Below are 17,230 nucleotides of genomic sequence, written 5' to 3' on the forward strand. Positions count from 1 at the left end.
AGTGTAAGCTCTCTCCAGTTTCTTTTTGGAGGCACTCAGAGCTACGAGTTTTCTTCTTAGCACTGTTTTCATTGTGTCCCATAAGTTTTGGTTTGTTATGCCTTCATTTTCATTAAATTCTAAAAAGTCTTTAATTCTTTTCTTCTTTTTTTTTTTTTTTTTTTTTTTTTTTTTCCCGAGTCAGGGTTTCTCTGTGTAGCCCTGGCTGTCTTGGAACTCACTTTGTAGACCAGGCTGGCCTCGCCACCACGCCTGGCTAATTCTTTTCTTTATTTCTTCCTTGACCAAATTATTATTGAGTAGGCTTTCTGTTGTTTTTGTTGTTGAAGAACAGGTTTATTTCGTGGTGATCTTGATAGGGTGCATAGGATTGTTTCAATCTTCTTGTATTTGTTGAGACCTGATTTGTGACTAATTATATGGTCAATTTTGGAGAAGGTACCATGAGGTGCTAAGAAGAAGCTATACTCTCTTGTTTTAGGATGAAGTGTTCTATAAATATCTGTTAAATCCATTTGATTTATAACTTCTGTTAGTTTCTCTGTTTAGTTTCTGTTTCCATGATCTGTCCATTGATGAGAGTGGGGTATTAAAGTCTCACACTATTATTGTGTGAGGTACAATGTGTGCTTTGAGCTTGAATAAAATTTCTATTATGAATATGGGTGCCCTTGCATTTGGAGCATAGATGTTCAGAATTGAGAGTTTATCTTGGTAGATTTTTCCTTTGACCAGTATGAAGTGTCCTTCCTTATCTTTTTAACTTTTGGCTGAAAGTTGATTTTATTCTATATTAGAATGGCTACTCCAGCTTGTTTCTTTGGACCATTTGCTTAGAAAGTTTTTTCCAGCCTTTTACTCTGAGGCAGTGTCCATCTTTGTCACTGAGGTACATTTCCTGTATGCTGCAAAATGCTAGGTCCTGTTTTTGTATCCAGTCTGTTAGTCTATGTCTTTTTACTGGGGAATTGAGTCCATTGATGTTAAGAGATATTAAGGAATAGTGATTGTTGCTCCCTGTTATTATTGATGTCATTTTTATGTTTGTGTGATTATCTCCTATTGGGTTTATTGAAAGATTACTTTCTTGCTTTTTCTAGGGTCTAGTTTCCCTCCTTGTGTTGGAGTTTTCTATTTATTATCCTTTATAGGGCTGGATTTGTGGAATGATATTGTATACATTTGGTTTGTCATAGAATATCTTGGTTTTTCCACCTATGGTAATTGAGAGTTTTGCTGAGTATAGTAGCCTGGACTGGCATTTTTTTTCTCGTAGGGTCTATATGACATCTGCCCAGGATCTTTTTGCTTTCATAGTCTCTGCTGAGAAGTCTGGTGTAATTCTGATATGTCTGCCTTTATATGTTACTCTACCTTTTTCCCTTACTACTTTTAATATTTCTTTGTTTTGTGCATTTGGTGTTTTGATTTTTATGTGACAGGAAGAATTTCCTTTCTGGTCCAATCTATTTGGAGTTCTGTAGGCTTCTTGTATTTTCATGGGCATCTCTTTCTTTAGGTTAGGGAAGTTTTCTTCTATAATCTTGTTGAAGCTATTTACTGGCCCTTTAACTTGGGAATCTTGGCTCTCTTCTATACCTATTATCCTTAGGTTTGGTCTTCTCATTGTGTCCTGGATATCCTGGATGTTCTGGGTTAGGACCTTTTGTCATTTTTCATTTTCTTTGACTATTGCGTCAATGTTTTCTATGGTATCTTCTACACCTGGGATTCTCTCTTCTATCTCTTGCGTTGTTGGTGATGCTTGCATCTATGACTCCTGATCTCTTTCCTAGGATTTCTATCATCAGTGTTGTCTGCTTTTGTGACTTCTTTGTTGTTTCTATTTCTATTTTTAGATCCTGGATGTTTTTGTTTAATTCCTTCACCTGCTTGGTTGTGTTTTCCTGTAATTCTTTATCTTTGTGTTTCCTTTTTAACGGCTTCTACCTGTTTACCTGTGTTCTCCTGTATTTCTACAAGAAGTTTTTTATGTCCTACTTAAAATTCTCTATCATCATCATGAAATGTGTTTTATAATCCAAATTTTTCTTTTCTGGTGTGTTGGGGTGTCCAAGACTTGCTGTAGTGGGAGAACTGGGTTCTGATGATGCCAAATAGCCTTAGTTTCTGTTGCTTACATTCTTATGCTTGCCTCTCACCATCTGATACCTCTAGTGTTAGTTGGTCTTGCAGTCTCTGACTGGAGCATTTCCCTCCTTGGGCCTGTGAGCCTTCGATCTTAGGTGTGTCAGCACTCCTGGGAGACCAGCTCTCTCTGGATAGGATTTGGGTCAAGAGAGCTGTGCCACAGGGTTAACTCTGGGGTGCAGATGGAGCAGCAAGAATATAATATCTTGAAGGCAGGTCTTTTTTGTAAATAAAAGCATTTGTAGCTGGACTGGTGTTTACATTTCTCTTTTGGTGGTGTGTAGAGTATTTTCTTGTACTGAGAACACTGGCTAGTAGGAGTGAAGCTCTCTGTGGGTACCAGCTTAACTTCTCCATGTTCAGTGAGTTGTATAGATGTCGTCTTCAGCAATGGGGTCTTACTGTCAGTTGTGAAGAACAACTTATAGCTTTATCATCAGCCCAAGTTGTTTGGGGGTTCCCATGAGACCCTTTGGCCAGCAATGGGATTAGGTGTAACCCAATTCTGGTACAGGAAGCTTCATTTCGTACCAAGAAATGTTCAGTTTCAGCTCTGTCTCCCCTATTATTTGCAATTTTATTTACATCACCCTCATTTGTGTATATATGTTAGGAAGCTTCTATTGTATTAGATTTCCATACTAGCATTAAATGCCCTTGATTTTACCTGTCTGTCTCCACAGCTCCTAGGATGATAGCCTTCCACTTCATTTTTCTTGCATGTCTTTAGTCTTCTCCTGGAAGAGGTCGCATTTAAGAGAAGACACTGGAAACAGACTTTTATATCCAATGACAACTTTAGGCTATGTTTCTAGTTTCAGGTACTTTCTCTGGAAAGATATTAGAAGATTTTCACATGGAAACATGGCTAGATCTCTAAAACTACATTATTAAAATTTGTATAAAGCAAATAAAAGTGCATTTAAATCTAAAGGTGCTGAAGTGTGACATCACCCAAGCTGTAACATAGACAGATGTTGGCAATGCTTCTCAGAGGATCCTGCGTCCTGTCTACTCAGAGACTGACACTAAGCTTTTCAAGTGTTCCATGTGCATTGTTCATTTACTTCATTTGCCTTTCTGTAGGATATTGGGTTGGCATATGTAAACCACCTGGTGGAGAGAGGAGAGTACGACATGGCTGCAAGGTAATAATGTCTTCTTCAAGATTTATGGCTGATGAGGACAACAAAAATAAGTTGGTGTTTGTTTGTTTGTTTGTTTGTTTTGCAATTGCCTTTTTTCATATCTTTTTAAAAGATATAAAAAGATCTGATGTAAGACACAAGCCTCCTGCATAGAATTAAAGGGTTGTACATGTTAGCAAGATTGTTATTCCCAGTTCCTACAGCACAGCCTGCAGTGGGCAGGCAGAGTCCACCTATAGGCTTACATTAAAGGAGACACCGGGGTTAGAATGCCTTCTCCAGTCACTCTGGAGAGAGTAAGCAGACCTAAGGGAAGCACTCTCTATGCCCTCTAGTTTCTAGGGCCAATTTGTTACACATTTCATTTCGAAAAAATCTAGATGTGCCTAGCAAAGTACATCTGCATACAGTTCAGAGACAATGGTTTTCCTCAAAAGTGTAGTAATTACATGAAAATGATAAAGCCTGTAAGATGCCTTCAGACAAAGTCTTCAGTTCCCTGAGATTATGTCAGACTCAGTCTTTCAAAGAATGTAGTACGCTGGGAATATGATTTTCTGAGTCTGTTTTTCATCCACTGTTTAAAGCTGACCTGGAAGGAGCTAGCACTTGGGCTATAGTGAGTTTCCCTACACAAAGTTCAAATAAACAGTGCTTTCTGAATAAATAGGAAAGTCAGGGGAAACCCCAGTCTTCCGAAAGAGGCCCATTTTTTCCATAGCCATTTTGTATAGATTTTCATAATTTCCATCAACTCCCTGTATAGTCAGATGAGTAATGGCAACATACCTTCATGTTCATTGACACTAAAGACACGGAGCCCTATCAGAGCTCTAGGAAGAACTTTACCTAAGTCGCTGTGGAAATGTCCACTTACTCTATCTCTGCATTTTCATTTACTTTTTATTTCTTCCTGTGATGTTTCTGCTGCCAGAAAATGCCAGAAAATTCTTGGGAAAAATGCATCCCTCTGGGAATACGAAGTTTACAAATTTAAAGAAATTGGGCAGCTTAAAGTAAGTTATTTTTATCTTCACCCTTAAGTTTTGTTCTATAGTTTATTAAAATGGGAATAAAATTGAAACAACACAATTCGTGGTTGGGAAGTATGTATTATTTTGAAAGAAGAATTAAGCTTTAAGTTTTGTTTGTATCAAATGTGTACATGTCTACCATGTACTGGTGTGATCCTGGTGCTGTGTTTAGGCATGTTCTTGGGGAGCAGTGTGTCTTAGTCAGGGTTTCTATTCCTGCACAAACATCATGACCAAGAAGCAAGTTGGAGAGGAAAGGGTTTATTCAGCTTACACTTCCACACTGCTGTTCATCACCAAAGGAAGTCAGGACTGGAACTCAAACAGGTCAGGAAGCAGGAGCTGATGCAGAGGCCATGGAGGGATGTCCTTTACTGGCTTGCTTACCCTGGCTTGCTCAGCCTGCTCTCTTATAGAACCAAGACTACCAGCCCAGAGATGGCACCACTCACAAGGGACCTTTTCCCCTTGATCACTAATTGAGAAAATGCCTTACAGCTGGATCTCATGGAGGCATTTCCTCAACTGAAGCTCCTTTCTCTGTGATAACTCCAGCTGTGTCAAGTTGACACAAAACTAGCCAGTACACAGTGGTAATTTCATTTAGTAGACTTTACAGCATAACACTTTTTAAATTTACTCAAGAGTAAATTTTCTTCCCCCCCCCTTTCCCCTCCCCCTCTCCTCTGTTTTTTCCTTTTGTTGTGTTGGGCTCAACCAAGGGCTTCAGAACTGTTAGGCGAGTGATGTGCCAGGGAGCTCATTCCCAACGCTCAGCTGATCTGTGAGCTGCAGGAGGCAGCTCACACCCCTGACTGCAGCTCTGCCAGGAGGCTTTAGCGCTTGATCGGCATCCTTACCCCTGGACACAGCATGCACACCAGTCACCCAGTTTTGATTTGTTTATCATCTGTGAGCCTTTTGAATACTCTGTTGAAATTAAGACTATACTGTTAAATTTTATATCATGTTTTTAAAAGTTAAATTATAAAGCAATGAGCTTCAATGTGGCATTGTCACACACTGGTGGCAATGTCACACGCTGGTGGCATGCTTGCTTCATAAGATGGTTGACTTTTAAAGTATTAATTGATGTGTTATACCAAGTATAAGGAAAGTTAAAAGAAGTAGTTATTCTAATTATTGGATTTTCATGAATTAATTAAAAAGAAAAGAGTAAAGATTAATGCACTTTTGTACTATTGATTCCTACACACACACTCACTCACTACACACTTTCAGAAATATTTTGTAGCTTCCTGATAGGTAGCAGAGTTTATCTGAATCTTTTCTTAGTGTTCCAAAGTATCCTGATACCTAAAATTTTGAAGGTTAAAACTCTGCTGTTCTGCTGTCTGCATGTTTGGGACACTAGTGTCTTACCTGAAAGGACTTTTCCTTCCTCCCCAGGCAATTAGTCCCTATTTACCTCGAGGGGACCCAGTTCTGAAACCACTCATCTATGAAATGATTTTGCACGAATTTCTGGAAAGTGACTATGAGGTAAGGAATTCTCCCACAAACAAGGCTTGTTCTCAGCATGTGTTACAAAATCTAGAAATTGACTTTTTTATGCTTTCACATTGGTGTCAGATGGATTTTATATGAAAGTGATTTAAATTACATCACCCAAATTATCCTACTAATTCTTGTTCTGAGTGGCTGGAGAAAGTCAGCCTTGACTGTGAGTCTGGAGACTTCTCCTGCACATTGTGTCATGTCTGCCTCATTAGGACCACTGAGGAAGAAATCATTTTTATTGTCATTAAACTATAGAAATAATTTAAGTATTATTTTTTATTTTTCTCATTTTAAGGTTTAATTTTAAATGAGTGATTCATATAATGAATCAAGTAGCAGTGTTTCATAAGAACTCCCCATGAAAAATGTTGTCCTGTACAAACACTAAAGATCAGGTTGTAAAAACTACAAGCAAATGGAAGAACCCTAAGCTCAGTAGTGCACACTCGTAACCCCAGCTGCTCAGGAAGCTGAGGCAGGGGAATGTGAGTCCCAGTCCATCCACTTATCCGTCCACTTATCCTCAGGAGTGCTGGACCACTTCTCTGGAGTCCCGGCTTCTCCGTTTTCTTGCCTTCCATTTTGCCAGTCAGGAAATCACTAAACCTTGGCATGTTAGACATTTATGGAAAGTTCATTGCATAGGCATGATGGCTAATAGAGAGGAGGGAAAACCCAGAGAGGCCTTGTGTGCTTACTTAGCATTCTTCCTTCCTGGGCAAGGGGGCTGGACCCTCTGAAGGTGCTCTTATAATGCACTATCCTTTAATGGCCTGCACTGGGGAGTGGTTAAATAACAAAAGAGGGCAGATTGAAACCCAGCTGTGAACATCACAGTACCACCCTATGAAGAGTGTTCTTTTTCTGCTGTTCTTTCTGGTTAGGGCTTTGCCACATTGATCAGAGAGTGGCCTGGAGATCTATATAACAATTCCGTGATAGTTCAGGCAGTTCGAGACCACCTGAAGAAGGACAGTCAGAACAAAACGTTATTGAAAACACTGGCAGAATTGTGAGTATGTTTTAGTTCTTGAAATCTCAGAATGGGGACAAGGCCCTTTCATTTTCCGCCGTCTACTTAGTTGGGATCTTTTTTCTAAGTCTCAGTGAATAACTGGACGATGAGTGTGTGAAGCTGCATTATAGTGAGATCTGTCTGCCAGAGGAATGGTGTGGTGTGGACGGGTCCTGGCGAGGAGAGTACCAGGCTCCCTCAGGCTTTCCCAGTGAGACAGGTTCTGGATTCTGTTATTTTTAAGTCTGCAAGTCTATTGCTTTTTCTGAACCCGCATCTTTATCTGTAAAATTACAGGGCACATTCGTTATAGGGATACTTTCAGACTTGAAAGTTAGGGCTCAGCAAGTGATGTTTGGTGAGTATGTTTTTCTTTTGGGAGTACTCCCATCTGGCTTTTGTGCCATATGTCTGAACACAAAGATGAGCTAGACCCTCAAGGAACCTCAGGGTAGGGCGCCAGATGGTGTACCACAGGCCAGTCCGAGAAGGAGGGCCTGCTACATGCCTTCCTCAGGAGCCACAGACCTCACACTGCCCTCTCTGACCAATTCTGTCAGAGTTGGAGAAAAGGCTGCATGAGCCTTGGCACAGGGGAGTCATGGTTGTGGCATCCTTATGCAGAGCACTCTGGTTTCTCTCAGAAGCATCTTCTGGGGCAACTGGACTCTTTAATACTGTTAGTACGAACAGCGGGGTAATTTCTGGTCAGCTGGCTCTCCTGGCTTACATGAGGGACTGTGTGTGAAAACATTGTTTCAATGGAAAAATATGTTTTAGTTTTATACAACACCCCTACAAATGAGCTCCTGAAATATAATGTATTTGTCAGCTGAACATTATGTACAGGAATTAAGACCAATTCCTCTATTGATTAAGAAGAGCTTTTCCTTCATTCTGGACCACAGGTTCATGTCTGAAATATAGATGTCTATACATCGTGGAGGCTGAGGTTGCAAGAAGAAACACTTATTACTTGAATATTACACAGTTTTGCAAATTTGATGAGAGGAAAGTCAGGCTTCTGAAAGGAGTACCAGGGGACCATGCATTTTAAATCTCAGTGAACACTTGCCGTAGTAAACTCTTCTCTTTGAACAACTATTTCAGCTTTTACTATTATGAAACATAATATCTGTGCATTTTAGTTATAACAATTAATAAGTATTAATTTTTTATTATCAGGTACACCTATGACAAAAATTATGGCAATGCTCTGGAAATATACTTAACGTTAAGACATAAAGATGTTTTCCAACTGATACACAAGCATAATCTTTTCAGCTCCATCAAGGATAAAATTGTGTTATTAATGGATTTTGATTCAGAGGTAATACTTTTCTTATTACTATGTATTAACTGTTAACTATTCAAAGGTTTAGTCATGGCCACTTGCCCAAGTGAGTCACATACTTGACCATATGCTGGCCATGCTTAAAACCCTCTGACGCACCTTTCTTTGCATAGTTGTTGTGAAAGCCATTGTAGCTTAATGTCAGGCACTTTTCTTGTGGTTGATAGGAGAGAGATAGGGATCAAGCCTTGTATATAATAAGCACAGCTTATTCCACTGGGCTGTGCCCCAACATCAGTGTAGTGCTTTATCAGAGGTATTTGAACTTTAAAAACAAAACAATCTATGTAATTCATAAGAAAGAAAAACAGCCTATACTTTCGTTTATTGCACTGTTTTAATCTTTGTCTCTACATGGAAATTTAAATGAACTTCGGTTTAGAGCCTAAATTTTAAACCGTGTCCTAGCTTGTTTTTTGTGGTGATAAAGACTAAAGCCAAAAGCCACTTGGAAAGAAAAGGTTGACTTGGCAAGTCAGGGCTACATAGTGAGACCCTGTCTCACAAAAACAGGAAGAAGGGAAAGCAGGCAGGCAGGCAGGCTGGAAGAACCAAGGGACTAGTAAGACTCCTTCCAGAGTATGGGGGAATGAAAGTAGTCAAAGTTCATGGTGTACTTGTAAGAAAATCTTTATGAAACCCATTACTCACAGAAATACACTAATAAAAAAGATGAGCTGCTCATATATAATTTAGTCACAGAGTGAGTGCTCAGACAGTAAAGGCACTTGTCACCAAGCCTGAAGACCTGAGTTTAGTCCCTAGGATCCTTGGGATAGAAGGAAAGAACCTTCTCCTCCGAGTTGTCCTTGGGCCACACATGCTGTAAGGCGCGTGCATGTGCACATGTGTGCGTGAACACATTCAAATAAACAAGTATACGATTTAGAAGAGTTATAGTTTCCTTATCCATTTTCCCCTGTGTCTTGAAAGTCTAATTACTGTATGCACCAGTGAGAAAAAGATGGTTGAACTGAAACTCATCGCTATTTAAAGAATTTGAACCAGAGTTAAGATATCATAGTTTTCTAGTTAGAAAAGTTCTTTGGAATAATCAAACACACTTATTTATAGAGAAAAATGACATCTGTAACAGACTTCAGTTGCAAAGTCAACAAGAACCTAGTGTTCTGTCTGGTGGGCTACCATCCCACTACCTCTTGTCATAAGCTAATTGGTGTTTTATGAACGCAATAGATGATATAAAAAAAAGTCCACCAGTTTTATGTACTTGGGAATCAGGCATTTCATTTGTCTCCCTGAGGTTAACCTGCTCTCAGGCTAACCCTTGCTCACTTCTGTGATTGTGATAATGTGGTATTCTCCAGAGTTACCAAGGATCACATGGAAATGTAAACTTAGCTGAGACATCAAGGGGCTAAAACATGTTGCATATTTTGAATACATTAGGAACTCTCACATTTGGTAAGAATAGAGCATCACAGCAGTTTAACAATATACAAAATACAGCACACAGACCTTGGATTAAGACACATTTGAGTGTGCATTCCTCTACAGGTGGCATTTTATATAAGGACCGTTTATGAAGCTAGGTGCTTCTTAAGTGTAAGAAACAAGGCCTGACCTGTAACTGTGGTGGTTTATGGATTGCAGTTTGTTTACTGTTCTTGTGTGGCAGACAAGTGACTATGGCTGTATTTATATTTCAGAAAGCTGTTGACATGCTTTTGGACAATGAAGATAAAATTTCAGTGAGTCTTTTCATATGTAATAGGTTTGTTCTCTGTTGCTAATAACACATCACATCCTGCAGGCTTGAGAGAAAAGAGGTTTACCTGGTTTACTCTCTGGTCCAAGGTCAAGAGGCTGCACTTGGTGATGGCCTTCTTGCTGGCAGAGTGACAGATCATTGTGGGGTGTCACATATCAGGACATAGGGTGAGCCTGTCTCTTGTGAGCGGTCCAGTATGCACCCTGGAAGAAAGAAGGCAAATGCAAGCTATCTGTGGCCAGGCCTGCTCTGTTAGAACTGTTTGCTCTCAGACAGCCTGAACCACTAAGAGGCCATTTGGTCCCTTTCTATGATAATCAGTCATCCCCCACTAGGCCCTTCCTCGGGAAGAGTGGCCACATTAGGAGTCAAGCTGGACTCAAGCTCGGGTGGGAGCAAGGCACAGTCAGGCCATAGCATGTATTATTAGATGAGTGTTTGAAGTACTGTGCCTACACTAAAGAGTTTCAGGTTATTGTCTCCTCATAACTGCTTTTTAATTTCTCTTTTTCCTCAGATTAAAAAAGTGGTAGAAGAATTAGAAGACAGACCAGAACTGCAGCATGTGGTGAGCGTTAGTCTCCTTTGCCCTTTTAATCCACCAGCAGGCAATACCTGTGGGTCTGTGGGGGTGTCCATGCAGGAAATGTTCCTTAGAGAGCACTGCTCAGATTGGCGTACTGCTCTGTACACCACAGACAGTGTGCAGGTATTGCTAGAATGGGACACGTGGAGTGGAGGAACTAAACATAGCTCAGGTGGTTGGAGTTTAATTTACAATTGAATTGGGACTTTTTTAAAAAAATATGTTCTGTTTTGCTATTTTCTACCATTTTTTGCCTTTCCTCTGTAGTTGCTATTAAATGTAATCAGGCCACAAAACATAGCACAGTACAGTATGAATACCAAGCCCTGGAATTCAGTGTTCAGGAACAGATTTATAGCTTCTTCTCTCACCTACACTCTACCTAAGCCTAACTCTTCTGTAGAGGTTTTACTGTATTATCAAGCCTGTTACTCTAGATTTCCTCGGAGGCCCCTTTGTTTCTGTGTTTCATGTCATCCAGGGAGTAAAGCAGGAGGGGTGTCTTAGGTTTCTATGGCTGTGATCAAACACCATGACCAAAAATAACTTGGTGAGGAAAGGGTTCATTCTTAGAACAACTCTCAGGTCCCTCACTGAAGGGAGTCAAGACAGGACCTCAAGGCAGGAACCTGGAAGCAGGACCTGAAGCAGAAGCCATGAGGGAACACAGCTTGCCCCTCCTAATTTCCTCAGTCTGCAGTCTTCCAGAGTTTAAGACCACCTGCCAGGGGTGGCAAGGGTCACAATAGATGAAGCCCTTTAATACCAATCATGAATCAACAAATGACCTACAGATTTGTCTACAAATCCTATGGTGGTATTTCTTCCAATTAAAATTCCCTATTCCTAGATATGTCTTAAGTTTGTGACAAGTTAACAAAAACCAGCACAAGGAGATATTTTCTATATGCTTGAAAACATAAGAAATGCCTTGAGTGGCCATGGGGATCACCCTAGTAGGGATAATCTTTGCTCTGAAAGTGTGATGTTCTATTTTAAGGTCAGCTTCTATGCAGAAGGCCCGTGGATGGGAGTGTAAGCTGCATATATTGTGGGTTTGTTTATTGCTCAGGATTTAATGCAGATTCTATTACTGTAGTTTTCATGACCAAAAAAAAAAAAAAAAAAAAAAAACCCTCAAGATTGCCTGCTTACATATACCAGCTGATATGACGCCCCCAACACTCATACAGTAGAGGACTTTCAGGTCTGAGTTCATTCAGAAATGATGCACCTAACCCTCAAGAGATTGGAGGCCCCAGGGAGTTTAAAGGTCAGGTGGGGTCGGGGGTGGGGGCATCCATGTGGAGATGGGGTGGGGTGGGGAGGAGGTATAGACGTGGAACAGAGGGTGGATGGGGAGGGGCAGGGCATGGAATATGGAGTGTAAAAAATGAATTACAAATAAAATTAATTTTTTTAAAAAAAATTACCTGCTTACAGCAAGGCTCCACTCTACTAATCATCTTAAAATTTTGCTTATAGACCAACAATTTCTCACCTGCTTAAGCTATAAACAGAGCTGTGGGAAGCATTACTCTGCAACAGTGTCACCAGTGAAAGGGTGGCAGATAGCTCACTGAAATAGTCATCTCTGCCACCCGGAAGTGTAATGTTTATATTACATGTGACTGGACATCTCCTCCTCAGGGGAAACACCATGTCCTGACCACATCCAGACCCTACTTCAGGCAGCCTGCTGGCAGTCCTTATCAGACTTCAGCCCAGCAAATGACCTCGGTGTGGCTGTTTCATGTCCCTTTCTTGCCCCCCAGAGAAAAGTGAACACCCGAAGGGATGACTCCTGCAATACATATGTAGGTCTCAGAATGATCTGTAGCAGCAAACTCAGACTTTGTGGCAAACCGAGGCTCTTTGTCTATTACGAACCTATTCCCTCATGGCCCGAGTGTACTTTATGTGGCTAGTGTGATCGTGTCTTCCTCCGTCTGGTGGGTTACAGGCTTGTGTCTGTATTTAACATTAAAACTGAGCGCCCATTTTCTGGTATTATGTAAAAAGCTCAAGCTTTTTAGTGAAAAGAAAGAAAAATACTCCCTTTGGAGTCTAACTACTTGAAACAACTGTGCCATTTTATTCCTTGATTTTGTTTTCTGGTACCATCAATATAAGTGCAATTTAATTGCAAAGGGATCACACTAATTCTCTAAAAATGAATATATGGAGTATATAATGATTAATTTAGTTCCTTCTGTGATTTTTTTTTAGAACACAGTTATGTTGTGACCCTGTGCCTTTTCATGTAAAAGACTTTTCAAAGACATATTATTTTTATTTTATGTGTAAGAGTGTTTGGCCTGCATGTATGTAAGTGCACTGTGGGTTTGTTGGTGTGCATGGGAACTAGCAGAAGAGTCACATCCCCTGTAACTAGAGTTGTGGGCGTGTATAAGCTGTCATGTGGGCGTTCTGAACCCAACCCTGTCTTCTCCCAGTCTTCTGCATTGCAATGCTCTTAACACTGAGCCGTCTTCCCAGACCAAGAATAGAATTATTGTCATCTAAGATGGCTACCCGGGCAGCTGATTTCTGGAGCAAGTAGATGATGATATTGAGTCTTACCATCACTAACACTTGTGTAGTGCTTAGCATATGCCAAGCGTGGTTCTGTCTAAGACACAAATGGCAATTGCTTTGACAGCCGTGACAACCCAGTGACATTTTGTGCATGTGAAGACCCCAAGTCACAGTCACAGTTGGCTAGGGATGGATCTAATTTTACAAAGTTGTCAGTGGGGGCCAGCCAGGAGCTTCAGGATCTGTTCTCCACACCCTCTTTACTTAGGGGCTGTCCTTGCTTCTAAGGGCATCCTAGCTGCCGTGGAAGGTGCCAACAGTCAAAAGTAGTAAAGGTAACCAAGTATTTATTCTTCTTCTTCTGTTATTGTGGATTACCTTGTTCCATTTAGTATTTGCACAAGCTCTTCAAGAGAGACCATCATAAGGGACAGCGCTACCATGAAAAGCAGATCAGTCTGTATGCCGAGTATGACCGACCAAACCTGCTTCCCTTTCTCCGAGACAGTACCCATTGCCCACTTGAAAAGGTAAGCCAAGCCCCGACTCCCCACGTGGACCCATCAGAAAGAGTTGTCAGTCTTCGCTCCCTGGCTGTGTTCAGGCAGAAAGTTTACAGCCACTCATACTAGTCCATCAGAAGCCCTGTGAGGACCCCAGCCATTCAGTCACAGATTTCCAGGATTTAAAATCACCGCAGTTCTTCAACTCAAAAGTTAATCATAGGGTTTTTAATGGGATTGTTCATTGCAAGGGAGATGCTGGTTCCGTAACAATTTCTAACAAGTACCACTGTTTTAAAGGACAATTTGTTCTTCATATGTCTGTCATGTTCCTTAGTACATCTGTCATACTTTGTACCATATACTGTTTTCCCTTGCTTGATATTGTTTCATCTCCACAAAAGTATCTTTAGGTGGATGGAGGTATCTGGTACCTGACAAGTTGAGAATGTGAGTGTGAACAGAACAGCTGTAGGCTAGAACTGAGGGTCTGAATAGGGCAGCTGTAGATTAGGACTGGGGTTATGAATAAAGCAGCTGTAGGCTAGGACTGGGAGTGTGAACAGTGCAGGTTGTAGGCTAGGACTGGGGTGTGAACAGAGCAGCTGTAGGCTAGAAATAGGGGTGTGAACAGGGCAGGTATAGGTTAGAAATGGGAGTGTAAACAGGGCAGAAGTAGGCTAGCTCTGGGGGTGTGAATGGGGCAGCTGTAGGCTATGACTCAGGGTGGTGTGAATAGGGCAGCTGTAGGCTAGGACTGGGGGGTGTGAATGGGGTAGCTGTAGAGTATGCTAGGGGTTTTACATGGGGCAGCTATAGACCAGGGCTAAGAAGCTGAGGGCAGACATAGAAACTAGGCCTCTGAACCTTAGGCTCTCATTCTTCACTGTGCTGAGGAATTGTTTTTCAGGTTTAAAATGTTAATTTCTTAGCATTGCAAACATCAGGAAAAATACAGCCTCAAGCATGTCTTCAGTCTGTAATTTACAGATGTGATCCTGTGATTTAATCATGCCTAAGGGATGTTGCAATCTTTATAGTGTTAGCAGGTTTATAACTGAATGTATAATCTCTTATTAAACAGTATTTGTGAGATGACAGTGTGTGTAATTTGGGTGAACACACCATTGACACAAAGTTGATACAATTTTACTAAAGGATTAAAAGAAACATCAGAGTCAAGGCTAGATAGGAGTCAGTTTGATTTCAGTGGGCGATGCTCCTCTTATCCCTGAGGTTTCCTTGTACCTTTATGCTGAATCAAAAAGCGGAGTCACGGGCTACATTTGCATCTTGTTGCACTCAATCTCTCTCTGTTATCTTCCTTTTTACTTTTAGTTTTCCTGAAATTCCTGCTTTCTCCTCTGTGTGTGTGTTGGGGGTGGGGGGGATATCTATCTGTCTATCTGTCCCTCCCTCTAAAATCCTCTAGAGGGATCACAATGTCCACACATTGGAGAATCTAAAATGAAGATAATGTCATTTTTGTCAATAACAGAAGATATCTTTGTCCTGGAAATATTGTATTTTCATGTTTCACGAAAATTCCTAGATATTCCTAGAGTCTCATCATTTTTAAGGAGAATAATTTAAAATACTCTTAGCATCTTATTTATAAATGTCTTTGATAACTTAGGAAATTTAAATTTCAAAGACTCAGTGTTGCAGAAAGCTGTCCTCTGTATAACATGACCTGTTGAACTCTCGACAGCTACGGTTCCTGGCAGGAGACCTGCTGAGACATATAGGCACATGTAAGCAGTAACTGTGTCAGGCAGTGTGCTCAGTAGGCTCTGAGTGTCTGTAAGGGTGCATAAGCAGTTAACATACTGACCATGAGAATCTAAAGCATGGCAAATTAATGTAGATTGCAATATAAGTGGCTTCTGTAATGAACTGTTCAAGTGAGACTCATTTCTGGATTAAATGGTACATGTGACTTGAAATATCCTGTTTCAACTCAATTCTAGACTGTGTTGATACTCCCATTCATCTCTCTATCATCTGCCTATTTATGTGCATTGGTCTTTGTGATCAGCCCCTACCCCCACCCCATCTCTTACATGATTTAAATATAATCTACAGGAAAAATTTAAGTCAAACATTAAAGTATCCACACTAGCTCTTGCTGTTGTTTCCTAAGGTAGATCACAGAGCGGAAAGGGATGATTAACTCAAGCTGGGGTTTTTTATGGCTTTATTTTCAAAACAACCTGGCTGGCTAGTGGTTTCTAAATAACTACTTTAAATATGCAACCCAGTTAACTTATTCTGAAACCTTTATTGACTCCTCATTTGGAAAAGTATTCACTACAGACCCACTGTTCACTCGGCCTTGTGCTGAGCATAGGGCTTGGTGCACACGTGGTGGCTGCAGAGGAAAGTCACATGACTAATGTGACTGGTTAGCTTTAATAGTGATAAAGCACTGTGAGGCCATATGCAGGGTGAAGCTGGAGGAATGCCTACAGGGTCTGGTCCAGTGTAGGGTCTGTGGCAATGTTTGTCTCCAGTCCTTCATCGGGTAGGAAGTAGTGAGGAGGAAGCTTCAGAAAGGGGGACACTGCGGAGGTGGTCAGGGAAGACATGCAGGGAATGCAGGAGGGAGGTCTGTGAGCTAATGGTCAGACAGTACCTGAGTCAAACTCTACCTTTCCATGGAGCTTGTCACAGGAGAACATCGTGAATTCTTCTCCATGCACGTGGTCCTCGCCTCTGCATTGTGCCAGTCATAGAGAGATATGTGCTCATTTCTCTGTCATCCTACTTGAGCCTCCAGCGGACTTGCTGTCTCTTCTCCTGCTTCTTGTCTTCTTGGCTCCTTCTTTCTCTCCTTGAGTGTCATCATGGCATGGTACTGTCATCCTCCCCTTTGCTTCCTTGGTTCAGCATCCAGCAGGGAGAGCATAGTAAGTGTATGCCACTTGATTTAGAGCGACTGTGTTGTTCATCAGTACATAGCCCATCCTTAGAGTCTGTGAGGAGGCAGTTTGTACAAATGACTGTAGATACGGTTGGAAGCAACGCTATAAACTCCGGGCATCTAGTAGAGAGTAAGCTTAATGGGGGCAGCTCCTCCAGCATTGCTTCTGTTTCTCCTTATAGAATGTGCATTGCTCTCCCTGCTCTCAGTTCTGTTGTGTAGCTCGAGATTCATTCACCAGCAGGTGAATGAATGCAGAGGTCTGCAGAGATGTCCTTTGTTTTGTTCTTTTTTTTTTTTTAAGGGGGAAAAAAAAATGAAAAAAAATCTCCCAAGTTTGTAAGTGACTTTAAGTGGCTCTCTTAATATTGTTTTCCTGTTTGGTAGTCCATAGTAACATTTTTCCTTGCTTTGATTAAAGGCACTTGAGATCTGTCAACAAAGAAACTTTGTAGAAGAGACAGTTTACCTTCTGAGTAAGTAGTGTTTGTTCATTTTAGTCCCATAAACAATGGAATGGGGTGAGGATTTGTTGTAAAGTGTGTAAGAACAGGCACAGATCTGTGGACATTCAGGCCTACTTTATATAAAAACATAATACAGGGAAAAGGCCAGTCCAAAGCACAGGAGAGCAGCAAGAGTTGTTGGAGCCATGTGTCGGAAAGAACATCTAGCAAACGTGTAATAAAAGAAGCAACGAGCAAACAAAAGTGTGTCGAGTTTCC

The 17,230-nt window shown here is 41.0% G+C and overlaps 1 protein-coding gene across 2 annotated transcripts in view; it reads left to right on the forward strand.

Moving 5' to 3' along the window:
• Positions 1-17,230, forward strand: part of Vps41 (VPS41 HOPS complex subunit) — a 149,520-nt gene that overhangs the window by 118,123 nt on the left and 14,167 nt on the right. For both annotated transcript variants that reach the window (NM_172120.4, XM_006516641.3), the window contains 9 exons: positions 3,238-3,299; positions 4,234-4,315; positions 5,744-5,836; positions 6,739-6,866; positions 8,055-8,199; positions 9,894-9,935; positions 10,473-10,523; positions 13,472-13,609; positions 16,927-16,981. In NM_172120.4, coding sequence (NP_742118.3) covers positions 3,238-3,299; positions 4,234-4,315; positions 5,744-5,836; positions 6,739-6,866; positions 8,055-8,199; positions 9,894-9,935; positions 10,473-10,523; positions 13,472-13,609; positions 16,927-16,981 — 796 coding nt within the window. The remainder of the gene's footprint in view (positions 1-3,237; positions 3,300-4,233; positions 4,316-5,743; positions 5,837-6,738; positions 6,867-8,054; positions 8,200-9,893; positions 9,936-10,472; positions 10,524-13,471; positions 13,610-16,926; positions 16,982-17,230) is intronic.

Source organism: Mus musculus, chromosome 13 (genome assembly GCF_000001635.26).
Source record: "Mus musculus strain C57BL/6J chromosome 13, GRCm38.p6 C57BL/6J".
Lineage (NCBI taxonomy): Eukaryota > Metazoa > Chordata > Mammalia > Rodentia > Muridae > Mus > Mus musculus.